Source organism: Strix aluco, chromosome 4 (genome assembly GCF_031877795.1).
Source record: "Strix aluco isolate bStrAlu1 chromosome 4, bStrAlu1.hap1, whole genome shotgun sequence".
Lineage (NCBI taxonomy): Eukaryota > Metazoa > Chordata > Aves > Strigiformes > Strigidae > Strix > Strix aluco.
This window is the reverse complement of record NC_133934.1, coordinates 12,376,776-12,397,197: the sequence shown is the minus strand read 5'-3', so window position 1 is coordinate 12,397,197 and position 20,422 is coordinate 12,376,776. Positions and strand designations below refer to the sequence as shown.

The 20,422-nt window shown below is 39.0% G+C and overlaps 1 protein-coding gene across 8 annotated transcripts in view; it reads right to left on the bottom strand.

Moving 5' to 3' along the window:
- ABLIM2 (actin binding LIM protein family member 2) overlaps positions 1 to 20,422 on the bottom strand; it is a 146,847-nt gene that overhangs the window by 47,476 nt on the left and 78,949 nt on the right. For 7 of the 8 annotated variants that reach the window (XM_074822032.1, XM_074822034.1, XM_074822037.1 and 4 more), the window contains exons 7-9: positions 8,157 to 8,244; positions 4,847 to 4,905; positions 805 to 882 (exon numbers count right to left, since the gene is read on the bottom strand). In XM_074822032.1, the coding sequence (XP_074678133.1) occupies positions 805 to 882; positions 4,847 to 4,905; positions 8,157 to 8,244 (225 nt within the window). Of the gene's footprint in view, positions 1 to 804; positions 883 to 4,846; positions 4,906 to 8,156; positions 8,245 to 19,099; positions 19,314 to 20,422 lie in introns of those variants that run through there. The other variant, XM_074822040.1, reaches the window with a different exon arrangement.

Here is a 20,422-nt window from a genome sequence, read left to right as displayed (position 1 = left end):
CCTCTCTGGCAGTCAATCATATTTTCAGCAATTTCTTCTACATATGGTCCTATCCAATGAGAACGACCTGCCTACCTGAGGGATACTTGGACAGGACAAAGAGGCCTGGGAATACTGGAGCTCTCCAAGAGATGTTTGTATGGATCATGATACTCGTGGATATTTTTTACCTACTGGTGGTAGCCTTGAGAATTTGGCCATGAACATTAGCTACAGCAATTATGACAAGCAAGGTACACCTGGTATTGAAAAAATACTCAGCATAAACTTTCATCATACTTGTTATTTTAAATTCTCTCTATGAGCTTTCCAGAGCCAGAACTTCTTAAACCATAAACACATCAAAGGTCCTCTGAGGTTAGGGACTGGCATTTGTCAAGGCCCAAGTCCTGCAATCACATGCATGAGTATTTTCATAAGCGATCAGATGCAGGCTCAAGAGCTCGATTTAGACAAGTTGCATTCACATCTAAGCTTGTAATCTACCTGTGGGCTGTACTGTTTATTTAAACTTTTCTTTTTAGAACGCACTGCAGTATTTTGCACGCTTTGGTATAAGCCAGCTCTAGTCATAATGTAAGTGCTATAAATACACCACAAAAAATAAGAGGAAACTGCCAGAATTCTGTTATGGCAAATGCAGTATTCAAACATTTTAAATGTGAGAAAGTAAATCCCATTTTAGAGGAATCACCAACTGCAGTGGTTTGCAGACACTAACATTCCACACAATGTGCTAAGTTGTAGGAGGAAGCATAGGGTTCTCCCCATCCCACAGAACAAATTTCACTGTGAAATACTCACATAGATCACACGGCTTGGGGAACCTGATGTACTTGAAGCAGGTACAGAAATAATACTCTCAGAGGAAGTCCTTGTTTCCTATTGCAGGAGAAGAGAAGTGAAACAGATAAGAAGTAGAGGAGAGGGAGAAAATGTAACTGTTACTTCAAAGAGAATATGCCAGACATTTCATTTAATTTAACCTTTACCACTCAAAAATGGCATATTACAGCTAGCTCGAAACATACAGGCATACCAAGGAGTTAAAAATGAAAGAGCACTTTTAGACAATCAAATTAACTTTTGAAATGCAAGCATTATTTTACATTTTACTTTCTTTTCCCCTCCCTTCAGAACAAAATGGCCTGGACCACTTCTGAGCTGCCAGGACAGCCTCTGGGCACTACCAGGGACAGGTCAAATTACAAGATGATACAGTGGCAGCATTTTTACTCTAAGGTTATACCATCAAGCCAATCTACATTGCTTCTGGAACGTGTCACATTGTGGTGCCATTCACTCACGACAAACAGCACAACAACCTGCAGAGCATCCTGAATCACACCCAAGAGGTTAGCTTTCCCCTCTCTGATCATAACACTACCAGATTAACTTTAATACTCAACTGGTTTAGCTCTGTTTGCAATCATTTTGGCATTCAGACTGGCAGACTTTTATTGCTTTCTTTTTGGTAGATTCCTTTATGATGAAAAATATAATTACTTTTAAATAACAAAGGGTTGTGAGACACAGTGGTATTAACCATGAGTGAACAGACCTGACATTCATAATTGAAGTTTAAACAAATCTTACTACGAAATCAATCGGTTTATACCCTCTTTTATCCAGGTATGTTAATTCTGGGTAAATATTCTTTCTCATCTATGAAAAAACACGTCCCTGATAGCAAAAAAGTACATATTTTTCCATATGGTCAGAATGACCATCATTTACTGTCCCACTGGAAGCTGACACTTCTTACCTGGAGGTTACAACGGTTCAAACCCTTAAAAGGATTTTAGCATTATTAAGCTGTCAGGTCAAGGTAACACTCTTCCTACTACTCCAGTCTTTACTTGAAGTATTTACCAGCTTTTAGAAGCAATATGTGAATATACCTGTACTGTTAGCAGACCAAACAAAGTAAACGATCACAACTATCCTTCCACTGACCTTCTTTAGTCCAAATATTCCTGTGGCTCCTCTGAGACAATATGTGGAGATACTTATCCACATAAAAAAGATTCAGTTCAATTGTTCTGGCATGTCTGACTGGGATTTTCGAATTTTCTCCCTCTCATTTTCACTTGTCTCACACTGAGGCTCTGTATACACACAGGTCCAAGGGGACAAGCAAGGAAATGACAGAAATACTTGTGGCTGCTGCTGAGATGACCATTTAACACAGACAGTGTAATTGCACTGCTCTTCTGCATAGTTAAAGCACACTGCAGTTTTCCAGAACTTGTGTAAATGACATGAAAGTGTCATCAATGTACTGATGTCATGTGCAAACCATAATTCTCCTTCATGATGTTCTTACAGGAGGCCCAATGCAGTAGAGGGAAATAAAAAAAAAAAAAAAAAAAAAGAAAACTGCACTGTTCCGATGTTTTAAACCCTGTTAAGTCAAATGACAGTTTTGGATTAACCTCAGGATTTCCTAGATAAAGCTTCAGAGCTTCTTTGTGTGTCACGTGCATCAGTGGAGTGTGTTTTAAGGTCACACAGTGTAGCATGACCTTAAAACACATAAAATACCTGGCTGAACATATTTAATAAATCTTAATAAATTCCTGGAGTTTTTTCATGGACTTTCCTCAACTTAGAGGTGCCATCTTGTTTTTAGGAAGATCTACAATTCATTAAAATTTCTAGCTTTTGCAGTCAAAGTGTAGAGTCTCATCTTTCTAAGGTACTTCTGCAGATCGCTTCCATGATTCCTTACTATGATTACTCTCACAAATTTTCCCATTTCTCCTCTTGGTGATTAAAACCTGCTCATTCCACATCTCACACATACTCTTTATTCCCTGCATGATCCATTACCCTTTTTTAGCATCCTCAGTCCATGACTGCTACACATAATCTCCTAGCTTCTGCAATAAAAACTCACATCTCAGTTGACTCCATTGCTTCTGTTCAGTTCTCTACCACACATTTTTATTCTTCCTCCATCTATCTCTTTTTCCTTTATGCCTTTTAATAATCATTATTCTTTCTGTTACTACTTTGATTTCTCCTGTCTTCTCCAGCTTTATCCCTTTTGTTTACAATCTCACTCTCCCATCATTTTTCTTTTTGTTGTCACTCTCTTTCACAACTTCTTTTTCCCTTGCACTCCATCTCCAAAGTTTTGGAGTGTGCTGCCACTTACTCCTTCTGCCTTTGTCACCTACTTTAATTACATGCTGTGCATATATCTATATAAATATATAGAAAGGTAACTTTTAAAACCAACAAAGTTTTAAAACCAACAAGGTTTTTAAAACCAACAAACTTAACCAGTACATCCCATTTCTGACTTTACAAGTTATGTTGAAAAGTCCATTACTACCCTCTTTGAAGTGACATCCTTTTTTTCAGTAATGCATGTAAAGACTTAAAAAAGAGGAAAAATTCAAAGAAAAGGAAAAATGACTAGACTTGGGAAAATTCTTTGAGCTCCATTTGGGGTTTTTTTCCTACTCAGGCAAAACTCCCACTGACTTTCAGATACAGATGTCTTCCTCTCTGCTGGGGAAGGGGCAAACTCCCAGCACTCAGGAGAGATGTGTTATAAATGAGTTAGCCTTTACACAATATCTTACAAGTACACTTTATTTGCCTTTGTGAGAAAAAGGCAGCCAAGTACAATCTTGTCCGCTGTCTGTCTTTGAAGGAGGGGAAAAAAAATTTCAATAAATTACACTGGGTTTTAGCCTTTCAGTTTCAGTTACTCAGCCAGAATAAAATCCTTAGGAAGCCTGAAATACTGCTTAATAGTATTAGGCTGAATCACAGCACTTATTAAAGTATTTTGACAATTTTAAATATACATGTATTAAAAAATACATTTTATACTGAAATGCTACTTGCTTGATATTCAGAGCTTGCCATGAAGAATACCAGGGCAGTTGCTTCCCAAGCACATGGGTACAAGAAAATACAGCCAAGATCCTTCAGGGTAAAGCCCAAACCAAATTTTTTTCAAAACTGTGATTTAGTCAAAGTTGCACTTGCTAACACACCAGATTTGTAAACACTCTTTTTATAGCTGCTGCCTGCTGTTCTGACTTGTCCCATGTGCCTTCTGTCTAAGCCTTGATAAATCAAAGCAGAGCTTTTTCAAACAAGGATACCAAGGGTACCAGTTGGAGCATCAGAGAACATCAGAACTGAAAAACCCCATACTTGGCCTCTGCATTAAATGAGATAGTTCTATCTCAGTCCCACCACTTCAGAGGGATCACTTCCCCAGCTACAGATCCATTCTTCATTTCCTAAGGCCAGCTTATTCATCTGCTAACCTTGTAATTATTAAGGTTGCCAGAACTCCCCCCCTTTCCCCTTGCACACAGACAGATGCACAAATCATCCAATTAAGGAGGTACTTAAAGCCAGAGATTAAATTAAGTTGGGGCTGGCTTGCCAACATTTTACAAACAAATAATAAAAAAGAAATTCCAAGGAGAGATTTTTTTGTAAAACAAATAACGCGAAAGTCCTCTGAACTTTTAAGTGCAGAGCCACATAAAAAGAGGTCATGCACTGATCACATCATAATCAGACAGAAGTTTAAAATTAATTTTTTTTTCTTACTCATATTTTCACATTTTTCCTTATTCAGCTTATACATATAACTCTTAGGTCAGCATTCTCCTGAAGCTGTAGCTTTAATCACTAAGTAAAAGCAGAATATTTATATTACATTATTACATTAACCTACTAGATTTCTGTCATTTAAAATTTAAAATTACAATAGTGAAAAAATTCCAAATCCTTCCCTTCATGCACACTGCAAAAAAAGGGATAGAGAATAACACAACAATGGAACAACACTGGGTAAAAATGGTCTTTTTACCTTGTTTTTTTCTTCAGCCTTTGCAGCCTGTCTACAAACTGGATGCCAAATGGATGTACCTGGAAAGTAAATTTAAAGTTCTGCTTAGTTTAGCTCCCCAATAAGAACCTTAAAATGTTTAAAATAAGAACCTTATTAAACCTTCCTATAAGGTTTTGTAAGACAGATGATTCCACCGCAGTCACTATTTCATGGATACGTTCAAAGCTAAAACGGACAGCTTCTCAACATCAGAAAGCTTGATCACATACATTTTAGAGACTAGATGCACTACAGAAAGTTACATGTACTTCACTATGTGAGATCAACATCAAAACCTGAGTCCTAAGAAGTGTGGTACAGGATCTCTGGAGCTCCTCCAGCCCAACCTCCTGCTCAGAGCAGGTTCCATTGCAGCAGGCAGCTCAGGGTTGTGCTGTGCCCAGTGGGGTTCTGCGTATCTCTAAGAATGGAGATGCCACAGCATCTCTGGGCAACCCGTTCCACTTTCATGGCAATTTTTTTTTTTTCTTATATGTAATTAGAATTACCTGTACTCTTACTTTACATATTCTTTTAACAGTCTGGCCCAGGTCATACTAAGTAGCACACTGTGATGGGATGGAGTAGCATTGTGGCATTTAACACTAGCTGAAAATCCAGACTTTCTTTCTGAATTATTCACTGTACTGATTTTGCACTTCCTATATGTTTGTCTCTCATAAGTCAAATATTAATAACTGCATAAATTCAGGAGAATATCCAAGAGGAAGCAGGAAATACAGAATGAACCAATTATCTACTGCATGTAAGTATTAAACAGAGGATTATGAACACCAGAGATAGAAATAAACATTAAGTGTGAGAAAGAAACTTAATAGTTTTGCATTAGTCACAAAGGAAAAGAAAAATCTTTTAAGAAGTACTTAGTCTTCAATGGAAGTGGAATGTGTGTAACTATATAAACAAAAGAAATATTTACAAATTTTAATAGTAAAAAAGAACCTCTATGTTTATGCCAGTCTGAGCTTGGACAAGCCACAAACTAAAGCTCCGCACAGTTAAATAGTGTGAGTGCACTGCAACTTCTGCCTGACTAAATGGGAAGTTGAGAACCTTTGTCTTATAAATGTTTAATGTTTATACTGGGTGGAGAGCACCAAGAAGAGTTATCGGAAATACTTTGTTTTCACAGCAGTTTGATAGTTTTCTAACCAGTGGATTTTGGAAACATGATAGAAACAGAAAGTCTATTTCCCAGAAGACAGATGGAGATCATTAGAATTTATTTCGCAAAAATAACCCAGATGAACCCAAACTCCAGCAGTAAAAGACTATCTATAAGTACAGACCAGATAGATTTTGTTTACTAAGTTACTGAAGTTTTTTGGGACTGAACCACTAAGGAACATCTTTATAACCCCTTCAAATTCAATGGTAATTTATCTTCCAATTACAAGTGACTCTGAGCTTGCCCACTGAAAGCGTTTGTCCCAACTGCTGCATAAGTTGATGTAAATCTTCCCAATGGTTTTAAGAAGTACTTAGATTTTTTTTTTTTTTTAATTACTCCTACCTATGATCAAGCAAAACTATCTGGGAAACTTTTTCACAGAAGAAAAAGAGTCCTTTCACCCAAAAGTCATCTGCTGAACAACCACTGATGACTCAATTTCTGCTAAGGAACATGCAACACCTAAAGAACTTTACAGTACTTTATTAAGAGGATAAAGAACAAGTTATAAAACCCTGGACACTGACATTTTTTATTATCTAACATATCAGGTGAGGCAGTCCAAATAACTTCATGAAAGATCTGTGATTAGGTAACACCAGTTTCTAATGAAAACTGTTCTTCATGTGAAGACAAAAAGCGTATGATAGGAAGCCAGTAGCAGTGTTTCATGCACCAGAAAATAAAGTGAGTAAGATGGGTCCAAATTAACAGGACCTGAGCACACTTTGTGATTATTTGAACTAAAAATCAGCACAAAACCTAACAAATATCCACCCTTATAACAAACTGAACTTAAAAGAGAAGATTCACTAGCAACCCAGTTTCAAAGGGTTTGAAATCTGGAAACAAATTTGTAGTTTGGTATCTTTTTTTAAAGCATTGATTTCCCAGGGGATTTTACTACTGCTAAGCTACTTTTCAATTGGAAGAACCACAGCATTTTCTGGCTCCTGAGGGAGAATCCATGAGCAAAGACGAGGATCATTATGTCCTTTAACGAGCCAGTTCTTGTTGCAAACCAAAGTGACAATAAAACTGTCATTTTAAATAACATACTAAATTATAATTAGATCTTACTGAGACCACTGTTGTGTTTTAAATAAAGTCTAACTCTTCTGACTTAATGAATAATTTCAAAGTAAGCTTCTAGAAAACTGAGGACAATTGCAAAGTTGTAATACCGATCTGGGCAAGCATGTGATTTTAAGATAATAAACCAGCCTTGCAGCTCCCACATCCTACTGAGTTTCTCAATTCTGTTTTCCTTTGAATAGATACTGCCAGTCAAAGACATAGGCAAAAGCCTTCATTTTCTCTGGTGTCCAACCCTGTATTTAACTGTGTAGACGTTGTTTTCTTTGATCAGTTTAGTACAGCTAGAAGTTGCTACATATGAAATATAGATTTTAGCTCATAACTATGTTAAATAACTCTTTTTTCTATTGAATAAATTATTGTGCAAATCCTTCTCTATTACCTGACAAGACACGTTGAATTTCTCCTATGCAAGCTTATGGCTGCATAAGGTATAAGCATATTGCATGGTAAGGGCTTGAGCTCCATGGCATCCTCTTCTCCACCCTCTGAGAGCACTTAGGTCTGTCTGAGGGGAATTCAGGTAATGACCTTAAGATTTTCTCCTCATACCCAAATGGGCAATGGGTACAGATCTGGTCTTAGGACAGCAACAGCAGCCTTAGAGAACCTGCTGTCCCACATGCGTGTCGACTTTCATCTGGACCATTTATCAATGCAAAAAAATCACATTTTTTTAATAAATGGGAAATTTTATAATCTTCTCTGTCAATTAGTTCCATCTGCAGGAAATAAGCGCCTCCACTCATCGTTTCTGTGACTCACTCTTGCTATTTATTGGATTTGAACTGAGAGAGAAGTAATAGGTGAGTAAGAAGCAACAAAGGTTTGGTTTTGCTTTTTCTTAGCCTACACATTGCATTCGTCACTTTCCTTGGTAGTTATCAAGTAAGAATATGTGCAAAGCAGCTCAGCTATGCTAGCAGGTATGGGCAAGACTGCCATACTGCCAAGTGTAACTGGTTTGAGTTTCGGTTTTTTGCTTGTTTTTGTTTTTACCTTGAAGATACATTTCTTCTCCTTCTGCAAACATCTGACTGCACCTGACACATCGTGCGCACGTTGGGTGATAATGTTTTTCTCCTGCCTGTTTGGGAAAAAAAGTACAGATGATTAAGTATACTGATTAATTTAACAGCTTCACTATGAGGAGCTTTTCTTTCATCTTCTAGGATATGACTAATTAGAATAAATTAGTTAATGCCAATTAGTTCAACAATCTCCTACAACCACAAGGCTTATTTTTGATTATAGACAATTCATAATTTTAAAATGTAATTAAGGCCTCACCTACACAGAAAAGTTAATGTGCAATAGTTAAGTCTCTGAATTCACAGAATGGAAATGATTTTATATAGTGAACACATTTTCCCTGTAAACAACCATACTGTGCATCAAGTGTAAGGTAGCTGAGGAGTTACCTGCACAAGGAAGTTGGGAGGTCATAACCTTGAGCATGGATTTGTAACTCAGCTGTATGGTCGTCATGATCCCACTGAATTTATAATCTTAATGCATAGCAAGAACCATCTTGTGCAAAGAATGTTTGTATCTGCTTTGGAAATGTTTTGCAGGTAACAGGTACTAAAGGGTTTCCATAAGGAATGTGTGTGGTGTGCCTACAGGACTGTAAGTTCTGAGCTGACACTTCTGGGTACTGTGCACTAACTTCCTCAAAGCCAGGAGCTTTGCCAGGAGCTTTGCCAATTATTCTGAGATTAATCCATGTAATTTAATACCACCATTTTCATTGCTGGAAGAAGCACAGGACTGAGCCCTATATTTGCTCAGAACAGCTTAGTAACTCATCAATTTTCATAAATTTAAATTTCCAATTACCTTATAACCCCATTAATTTAAACTGTTTCACCCTTGACCTCAGTGTATTTTTCAAGAGGAGACATCTACCTGCTAGAAAGGAGCAAGTGCTTGTGTATGTCAAAACATCAATGTGTAACACAAACAAGGGTGAAGTTAACCTCAAACAACTATCAGAAAAAAAAGCCAAGATTCTTGGATCAAGGTGTTTATGCAGGACTCAATTTTGGTAGCTCGTCCAAAATTCAGTACTATGGCTGACTGTGGGCAAACTTGTTAGCTCCAGTTCCCAGAGGCAAGGACAGCAGCACCACAAAGCTATGTTGGCTTAAGTCAGTAACAAAAATAGCACTCTGTGTGCTCTTCTGAGTGAATGACGTGGGCCCACCCCTCAAAATTGCACCCCTACCCCATCTTTCAGATGACACTCACAAAACAGAGTTCAACAGCCCAAAGCCGGCTCTTGTGCATGCTCCCAGCACTCCTCATTCTTCAAAACCCCTACAGAACTGAAAGCCAAATCTTGGCATCTCCTACCTCCTCTTTGACCCTGCACTCTTCTGTGCTAGACAGAATGGCCCATGGTTTAAGTGGCTTAAGGCCACTTCCATTATGAACAAAAGCCAGGAGACCAAGTAACTCTAAAGCTTAGAGCTAAATTAAACTAAGTTTAATTTAAAGTTAAGCTAAGTCTGACTACAGTAGAAATTCTCCTGGAGTTAAAAATAAGCAAATTTTGGTCCATGTAGAATGTCTCACAACCTGCTTATCTGAAAAAGGTTGAAAGTGCTACTAGGATTGTGTGTGCCTTTAAGAAATTACTATCAAGTATTGCCCCACTGTCTTCAGCATGTAAATATGCTCTCACAGCATTGTACTGTAAATTCCCTTCTATTAATCTAGAAATTTAACACTGTTAATACAGGGATGATTTGTCTTACTCTTTTTCACTGACTGAATTTCAAAACTTTCAGAGGTATTTATACTAAAGAACATAATCTGTGTTTGGGGGCTATTTTGCTTTTCTCAATATCAAACATAGGAGTGTGGTAAATTTAGGTTAAAGGCTCTCTGGTTTTACTTCATCAGTGTTAACTTGATTCACTCCTGAAAACCTGTTGCTGCATTTAAAATCAGCAACGAGGAAGAGCAATGCATCACATCAGAACTGCTATTTTAAAAACAGCTTGTTCCAGTTCACTCTTCATTTTATGGTGCCATTCGTGCAGACCATTGAGTGATTTTTGCAACTTTAGACATGGGAGATGGTCACTACTAACTGTGTTGACACCTTAAAGTATCAGCATAAGGCTTAAACATCAGGTTTAAAATTGTTTGCCTGAGTGCAGGTGTTTAAGCACAGAAGGGTATTTAGCTATTACCAGATAAACTCAGGTTTGAAATATCAAGCTGAAAAGAAATATCATTTCCCTTGGAAGATTGCTACTGCACAAGCATTGCTAATGCAATGCATAGCCTCAATAATTCAATTGATTTAGCACAGCTGATACAATTCCCAGGCTAACACTCTCTAGGGGAATTCAATTACTCCTTTGCTATGTCAGAATGTCAGAACACATTCTCAGATAACCTGGATGCATCACAGAATAAAATCTATTTCCCCAAATTTAACAGTACAACCAAATACATCATTTTAATTCACTCTGTATAGTATGTAATATCAACTAGCTGTAGAATTACACAGATAGACCTCTTTTATAGCTTAGATATGATTACAACAGAAAAATCGGGGGACAAAGGTGTAGTGATCCTTTTGCTGATGCTCACAGCAGGATAACTCCAATGGATTTTCCATAATTACTTCTGAATTAAAATGGGGCATACTCAAACTTTTCATATAACTCTAAGTGCTGACAGTGGGTTTTGTTCCCCCTTTTTTAAAACTTCTTATTTTGATCCTTTTCTAACCAAAGCACAGAAGACAAGACATGGCAGACTCCTCATCACTAAGTGTTTAAAACAGATCTCACCATCTTTCTAAATGTGAGGTGATAGCTGAATCTGATGCTAGAGACTTGATGAGGGAATTAATCAATAATACTCCCTGATATGTTTATACAGTTAGCCTGATTAGATACTATAAATTATATTCAAACCTAGGACCTGGATGTGATGAATCTGAATGTGAATCATAGCCTCACTTGGGTACATGCCAAGGAGGCTTTCATCAGTACCCTTTTCTCCTCTCTCTTCAGACTATTTCAGAGGCTTCATCTCATGGATGAACAATCAATTCCAGCAGAACCCAGAAATTTTATAAGCTTAGGGCAGCAACTGTTTTATGTTTTCAGTTTAGTTGTAATGACGGCCTCATTATCTTTTCTCTTCTTGGTTATAATGTTGTGAGGGAGTTTAATGCAGCAACAAATTCATAACCATATGGTTACTTCTTCTTTGCACAGTTTGAAAGCTTAGTTTGACAGATTGTTGTCTCAGTGTTTAATAAAATACCAACACACACATAGCACTGAAAAAGTAACATTCATCTCTGAGAGATTTTTTATGATTCAAGTTATAGATTGTAAGAAACCTTCTCAATATCCTACATTTGCTTCAAGACCGCATCAGGTCTTTGTGCTCAAGCATCCACATGTGAAGACAGTAGTATTATAAAGATCAATTTAAAGATTGATTCTCAACTGAGATTTCCTCAAACATGAAGAGCAAAGTATGGCCTTAGCAACACAGTACACTACCAACAGTTTAATTTCTCTTCAAGTGACTACACCAGCTTTCCACAATCACCAAGGGAAAGTTTTGGTGTGTAACTTAAACGTGGAGTCAAAACAGTCCTTAATACTCCGAGACAAAGAATCATGAATTACTTCATTCCCTTTAGGTATGAGGGACTGCTTTGAATGGCAAATCTCCTCTGCACAGCAAGCAGAGCCTTCTGGGCTGGGTCAACATGAGGAATGTTCTTCCCAGCAGAGCCAAGGACCTCCCCGCGCTCTCTGCCCTACGCATGGGGGCACCACAGTGTTGCTACCTGTCCCGCAGCACACTGACAAGTAAACCCAAGCTTCACAGAAAACAGGACCAGAAAGGTCTGAAACAAAGTACATAAACCTGCTTTTTCTCATTTCTCATAACTTCAGGGCTTGAACTAGATAAAAGAGGAATGAATGTGATGTGACAGATGTGAATCACATCTTTTAAAGCACAAGTTGAAGACAGTAAGGGGTGTTATCCTAAAGTCTGCAGAGCATTATGAACACCAGGCATGGGAAACATGCAATGCTAGCAAAACCGGAGTAATTCATACCAGAATGAATAACCTTACCTAGTTAAGGTTGGGTTTTAAATTAGCTGTCATCACTCAGGAAAAAGATACTACATTATTGCAGACAGCTCAGCAAAAACCTCTGCTCATTCTCTGGCTATGGCTGCAATAACTGATGAATTGGTAAGAATAGATAAAAGATGATATGTATAATAATTGTAACTCTATTACAATGACATTGCTCATCTGGCCTCTCATGCCATTGCTAGGAGTGTGACTGATGTAATTTTTTTACTGCAGTTGATGAGTGACAACTGCCTACGGATGAAGGAGGGAGGGAGGGAGGGATTGAACCAGAGCAGCCTAAAGCTCAAAGTGCAAGCTGAGTCCTGGAAAGAATACTCAACATTTCTGATGACTCTTTCACCAGTGAAGTCTAAGTACATCCTACCTCACTGCATTCCTCAGTAAAGTGGCTAGTAAAGGGAAGAAAGAAAGTAGACAAAGTCATTTAATATGTTAAATAAACTCATACATAGCTACTTGGTTCCTTTCATGAGAATGAAAAGTTTTCAGTAAACTTTTTCCTGTTAAAATAAAAAAATAGTAATAAAAAAATCTATCTTGTTATAAAAATGCACAGTAGTAACTGACACCTTTTACTGCTGGGAATAAAGAGTTTGTGGAAGTGAGAAAGGGTTAGGCTGCTGCAATGATTCAATCATATCAAAGCGTATTTTCCATTTTAAGGGTAGAATACAATATAGATTGCTGTAACAGTGCATTACTACTGAGTGTTATCTATTGAGGTAGGTCCAAACCCTGACACCCTCATACTCTAAAATCTCCAAATGAAGTCCTAACTGTATCCTATCTTGAACAAAGGTAATGGAAGTCAGCCTACAAAACACTGAGCCTGCTGGTATGCCAAGGCATGGTGCAGTTGCATGACCCAGAAACAAAGCCCACAGAACTGGTATAAAGCATTCTTAGTTAAAAGCTTTTCACATGGAACAAATTTGTTGGAGAGTTGGGTCATCATCAGACAACCACCTGTCCAAGCAAAGGGAAACAGAATAAAGCACAAAACTGCCAACAACCAATAAGCCTTTTCATCTGGCAGCTTCTCACCCTGAAATGAAGGGCTAAAGCTCTTGTGAAAGACATATGACTTGACTGCTGCTATCTGTTTAAGTGGAAGGGAGTTACTATTTGTTTGGGATGGGAAGGGGAAAAATACTTAGATACTGTATGTGGCAGGTGTACCCACCCAATGAAAATAGGGCTTCTTGGCTGCTGAAGTGTAGCAGCTCCTGACTGCCTTTGCTCTTGGGGCTTGATGGTAGTTGGGGCCTTTGGCCAATGGGAGCTGCTATTGAGCACAGGTCAGATTCAGCCTGGGTATAAATGGAGTCCCCTGAGGGAGCCATTTTGAGCTTGTCCCTTGGAGCAGCATGCTGTGGTTGAGGACTCTTCCCTTGGGTTGGGACACTGCCCAAGGAAACTCCTTGAGGTGACTTAGGTCAGGACACTGCCCTGAGAAGGTCCTCAAGGCTGAAAGCCCTCACTTGTTAGGTGAGTGATAGAGCGTTTTGGGTTGTCGTTAAACCCTAGGGAGTGGGGCTTTGTTCTGCGTTTTGGGTTGTCATTAAACCCTCAGGAGTTGTTCTGTTCTCCTCTCACAGACATTTGAACCTGTAATTTGTGCAGGGCTAGTTAACTGTGTTGACAATGAAATTTTTAATTTTTGGTGGTTGTTTATTTGAGAGCCTCCATAACACTGTAGTGATGGGCAAAAGTTTAAAACTTCAATTTAGACAATAAATTCTTTTTCCTTTTTCTATTTGTTGTCTCAATTACCTGAATAACTTTCATTCACATGGACATTCACATTCATTCATTAAAGGGCACTGAGATTTCTTCAAGTGCCCATTGTTAATACATCTAATAGTAGAATTACAATTCAGTTTAAAGTCAGGAGGTGTGCAAGTGCACCACAGAATGACAGAATAATTCAGGTTGGGAATGACCTCAGGAGGTCATCTAATCCAACCTCCTGCTCAAAGCAGGGTTGATGCTCAGTTCAGATCAGTCTGCTCAGGAATTTGTCCAGTTGGGTACTGAAAACCTCCAAGGATGGAGACTGCACCACCTCTGAGAACATGGCTCCAATGCTTTGTTATCCTTACAGTGATTTTTTACTTCTTTATATCCAGTCAGAACTTCCCCTCTTTTAATTTATGACAGTTGTCTCCTGCTCTCCCACCATGCACCTCAGTAAGGAGCTTGTCTCCACATCCTTGAGGGCCTCCTCAAAGGTATGAAAATGCTATTAGGTCCCCCTAAAGCCATCCCTTCCCCAGTCTGAGCAAGTCCAACTCCCTGAGCATCTCCTCACACGGTATGTGCTCCAGCCCCTCAACTATCATGGTGGTCCTTCACCAAACTCATTTCAGTTAACCAGCATCTTTTGCTATAGGAGGGCACAAAGCTGGATGCAGTATCCTTCATGTGGTCTAGCAAATGCTGAATAGAAGAGGGATATCTACTTGTTGAAATTGCCCTCTAGGCTGGTGGCCTTCATCGCTGCCAGGGCACACTGCTCTCATGTTTAGCTGACTGTCCACCATATCCCATATGCATTTCCAAGCACTGATAATTGAATATAAGACATTAAACTAAATCAAGATGTGCTTCAGGTACATACATCATACTGAAACAGAACATAAAATCAAGACATAATTCCCTGATAAATGAATCCACTACTGCTTTCAGTTTGTGTTGAATGCGTTCATATGAGTAGATCTGGGGAGAAAGCCATCTTAACACTGGGTAAGGGAAGTTCATTATGTACAATTTTAAATTCAAAATTGAGGAGTATGTACTTTCACTAGGAATTTTTTTTCAGAGTATGCAAGCCAAAGAAGGTGGAAAACTACTAAACTCCTTTAGTGGATATTTAATTCATCCTGTTTATACCTCCTCATTCATTCCTCAAATGACTGTTTTTACTGGTATAGTAAACTATTATGTGAACGAACTGTCCTTTTTCTTGGGTGCCAGAAATTTAGAAGAAACTGATAACGAAATACAGGTATAAAAAGGAACTCTGGATATTTACCTTTATGAAATTTAATAGTTTTTGAACAAGATATAGCATTTTGACATTAAATGGCCCAACCAGTCATTGCATTGATTTATGGAGGCAAATTCACAATTTCCGTAAGTAAATGCAGTTCCCTAACTTCGGCTGAGCTAAGGTTTTAGTTCCTGCTCCCAGAGCTAAATTAGTTATTATTTAATAACTCTGACCTAGCAGCACAGAACTGGCCCAGAAAATCTTCCCATGAAGTTACTCCACCTACTAGGCTGAAATCGGGGGTTGTTCTTGCTTATTCCCACCTGGTAGCACAACCCTCCTGTTCTTGGCCAGCACATCAACATGGGATTGTGCAATGTGAGTTTAATCCTAAAAGCTGTGTAAAATCTAGGGCCCAGGTGTTTGTCCTTCTGTCTTTATCTCAAGAGTACCATGGAGAAGGTGCACAGCACTGCACCATCAAGTGTTGTTCAATGGCCACGTGCTCATTAACTCTGCCACTGCATCTACAGAGTGGCATATTATGTGGACTATACTGGCTCCATAAAATGGATTCTATGGGATATTTTCAAATTAGAGTGACAATATTCAGAAAATCTGATAACCTTTGGTGCTTGCAGTAGAATACTGTCCTCAGTTACCAGTTTTAAGTGTAACTACATAAATCTCCATTCATGGTCCTAGCAAAGTCAAAGTTTTGCATATGCTACAAAGTAACTTCAAGGATTACACAGTGATAATTGTATACAATAACGGCTAATTTCATAAACAGCTATCATGTCATCTACTGGGTACGAAGGGGCATACAACATTATCAAGACAGAGGTATTTGGCAAAATATCTACTGGCAAAACAGTGCCGAGGAGAGAAAAATGTGAGAGCCAGGAGACAGAGAATTATGTAGAGGAAAATTCTTGCTAATTCTCTTAGACACAGTGGACCTGACTCACCACTGAGTCACTTCAGCAGTGTGCCAGGGCAAACGAACCGTTTTCAACGGGGTTTACACCAGCGTAAATGTAGTGTAATGTTTTGAATCAATCCTTCTCCTCATATTCTCCTTACTGGATTCATTTATCACCCCACTGGATGCCAAGAAACAGTCATGTGAAATGTTCAATATATGCACCTGCAGCATTACTTACAGCTCTAGCTGTCTCACATGTACAGTTATTTCATATTGTCTTGGTTCTGGCTCATCCCGCTGTACTTTGCAGAGCCTTGAGACTTCCCACCCACATCTGAGTCATTTTTACTGCCTCCCACACACTCTTTATTCTCCCAGGTATAAAGTGCAGATTGAATGTACCAACAGGGACATTTATCTCAGAATGATAGTAATCTACTATATACTGGACTCTCAGAAGGAGAAGTTTCTGATGCTTGTCGGAGAAATAAAAAAATAATTAAAAATCCCTAAAGGGAAAGATTCAGAAAAAGAAAGAATAGGAAGAAAAATCAGCACTATTATAAACTGTCATCTCATTCTGTGACATCTGCAAACAAGTTCTGACTCAGGAGCAAATTCAGCCCTGCTGCAGTCAGGCAAAAGCTGGAAAAGGCCAATAGCACATTTTTTCTACAGGATTTGGTACATGATTCTGTAAATCAAAGTAGTCTGTCGTGCCTAAATTCACTGATTTTGCACTCAGTTGCTTTTTTTATGCAATGTGTGATCTGCCCCCTTTGTCTTTTTCTTCTCAGCTTTGCAAATTTTTCTTGCCACCCACTGAGACTGGAAGAGGCTTCTGTTTTCATTTTGCTCAACAATCCCCTTCATTTCTTTTCCACTTTTCTCTCCCACTCCTTAAAACCCACTTACGGGCCAAGACAAGCTGCAGCTGGCTCTCACTTCTGTCATCCCTTGATAGGGGAGAGGGAGTGAAGAAGGAGAAAGATGACTTGCAGACATATTCCCCTTCTTTTTTGACTTTGCAGCTGTGCATTTAGCCCACCCATTTCAGATGGGAAGAATGAAGCTGCAGCTAACACTGTACAGCCCTGGAGAGGCAGCATGATTTATCAGATGAAGATGCTATTAGGCCCCCCTCTTTCACACAGCTCTTTTCACACTGGTCATGGTGATCCAGGCTGCAAACATCTGAGGACAGAAGCTGACTCTCATTCTGTGCCTGAATAAGGACTGATATTTTGGATCCCCAAATTTAGCTGGGACTGGAAATGCTGCTGTCATATGCAGAACTGACATTAATAGTCCTTCCTGGAAGTAGGAAGTTGCTATTTTCAGACTCATCCACACATTTCCAGTTCAAGGTACCATTCAGAATTTCTTACTGCGGGGCGAAAAAGAAATTTGAAGAAGCACAAAAAATGCTGAAGGTTGGCAGGATGAAAAATCTTAAAGATACAAGAAATGAGTCACATAGGCTGCTTTCCTGCTATTAGCAGACACACAGAACCATTGTGACATGGGCCAGAGCATTCTGGAGATACTTTATCAACAAAGTCAATTGTCACTAAGTGCACTTACTGCTGCACCACTGTCATGGTTACAGGAGAAAGCTGGAGGGAGGCGCTTGTGCTGTCGACTGGATCGTGGGTAGGTCCAGGGCACTGCAGAGCAGTGGTCTGGTCGACCGCAGCGTGCCCCAGGCAGGAGTCAGAAGACCACAAGAAATTAAATAAATTATCAAAGTAATAGGATGAGGAACTGAACAGATCCAAAAAGTGCAGCGTTTCACACTGTCAAAATATTCAAATGCTGGCAAATTGCACTAGACAATAATGCATCACCACAGCAACATATCACTTAGAGAGCCATTGTAACTGGCATACTGTATGCTGTTTGTGTCTGAGGCTCAGAAGGTGTAAGATGACTACTGGAATCACTGCTTTGATGCTTTGACTAATCAATTAAGATAGTTTAAGACAACTGGTACTACATTTCTGCATAATGGAAAAAGGCAGTGGACACCATTCACCTGTCTGCCAGACTCAAGAGTCAAACTATGCACTAAAACTCTACCACATACAAATGCACAGCAACACTACCGGGGAGTTTTCCCGAGAAATCCTCAACAGAAAAGCAAGCAAGTAACTGAAAAAAACCCACAAAACCTGCAATAGTCATTCTTTCTTCTCTATCAACCAGTTTCCCTCAAATTCTAAACTTCTCTTTTGTGTTATTCAGAAATAGCTTGCAGAATCCCTTGCTTTGGTAAAAATATAACAGGCTTAAGCTTATCACCAAATCCTACTCAGTGCTCTTCCTCAATAAACCTAAAAACCGATTTAGAGGGTAAATCTATGCAAACAGTTCCTTTTAATGTGTATTGTTTTTTCATGACATGTCAACAATTGTGAGATTTTAACAGTTCAGACAATAAATATGGAAAGGTGTAGCTGTATCTCTTTCTGAAGAGAAGAGGTGGTTGAAAAAGGGAAGGGATGAGGGTGGAAGATAAAGCAAATGCATCTAAAACAATACACCTGGGCTACAGAAAAGGCTAAAAGCTAAGGTCAAAACATTTGCATTGCTATTTATAAGCTTGCTGGTAGTATTTTTAATGATCATAGAATCACATAATATCTCAAGTTGGAAGGGACCCATCCCCAGCCCAACTCCCTGTTTTAAAGCAGAAAGTTTAAGTCAACTGTCAGTTAACACTTACCCAGCCAAGTTCAGATACACTGATGATTAACCTGCCTTTGCAAACCATCAGTCCCAGACGAATGCAAGTGGCACCAAAACGCAGACCATTCTCAAGCTGCAAAATGCCTTGCATCCATGCATTGAAAGTGCGAGTTAATGTTTCCTACCTTAGATGGTTTCCTTTTGCAAGAACTAATGCTGATTTATTTAGATGTATCTTTTCCAACAGTTTTCCTTCTTCTCTTTTGATAGGAGAAAACTGGCGCAGAGAGCAGTTTCTAACTGAAGATCAGTACTGAAACTTGGATCCTTTTGCTGCTCTGACAGCCTTCGCAAGGCTGCCCATGCTACAGGAAACCCTTCGTTCGTATAGACCAAGCTGCTTTTATTGCACGTTTCAGTATTAATGCCTATATTATAAGCTGCTCAAGTACCTTTCACACATCACTAGGTTTTGTTGTTAGTGAAACAGCAGGGTAACAGACATTTCAGAATGAACCATTCTTCCACACTGCAGGCAGAAATCTGTACACCCTGCTGTAAAGAATTAGTCTCGTCTCTCTGCTATACCGAGACTTTTGCAAAGGGAAAGGCAATTGATTTCCAAAGTACATGTGGCTGTAAACAAAAGCAGCTCAACACTAGGGCAAAGCAAAAAATGAACTACAAAAAATAAGATTCATGCTTTAATTAATAAGTCACTGAGGTATAAGTGGCATTTAAGTGACATATAAAATATTGACATTTCTAGTCTCATTCCTGCCTAGTGCCTACTGTATTTGCTCCCTTATTTTAAAGTAACATATGGTTGTGATTAATAGATTTTTAAAAAAATATATTGATTATGCTTTCCCAGACATTTACACAGACATGTAAAGCAGAAAATGTTAACCCTTTCTTCCCCCACATATACTTAGTGCCACACTGTCACGTTAGGATGCCTGCTACAGCAGTTGGACCCATCTTTATGTTTAGTAAGTGATACAGCCACTTTCACCAGCGCTTGTAGGACGCATACACACCACAGCCATGTAACTGTAAATAATGGGATGGTTGTAGACAGAAGTCTAGTCAAGTCCTGAAAATAGCCCTCACTGCTTACTGAAGCAGTTGGGTTGCATGTAAATAACCCCCAAGAGACCTTTCCAAAAGCATAACTTCCAATGTGCTACACTGTCAAATTTTATTCACATGAAATCCAAAACACCAGCAAGTAGTGGTGGAGAGCCAGCTTGTTCATCGGCTACCAGTACAGTTGGTTGTGGAGGCCTGCTATGAGGCAGCTCCGCCTGGCCATTACTGGGCTGCAGTTGCCTATCCAAGCAATCACACCTGACCCCCTTACAGCATATACTGCATTTGCCATCAAAACATCCCCAGGAGGTTATCTTTGGATATGAAGGTTTCCTCTAATGACGCAGGGTATCACTATCTGAAACGGCAGATGAAGAGAAAATCCCCCAAGTCATATCTCACTATGGGCTGTAAAT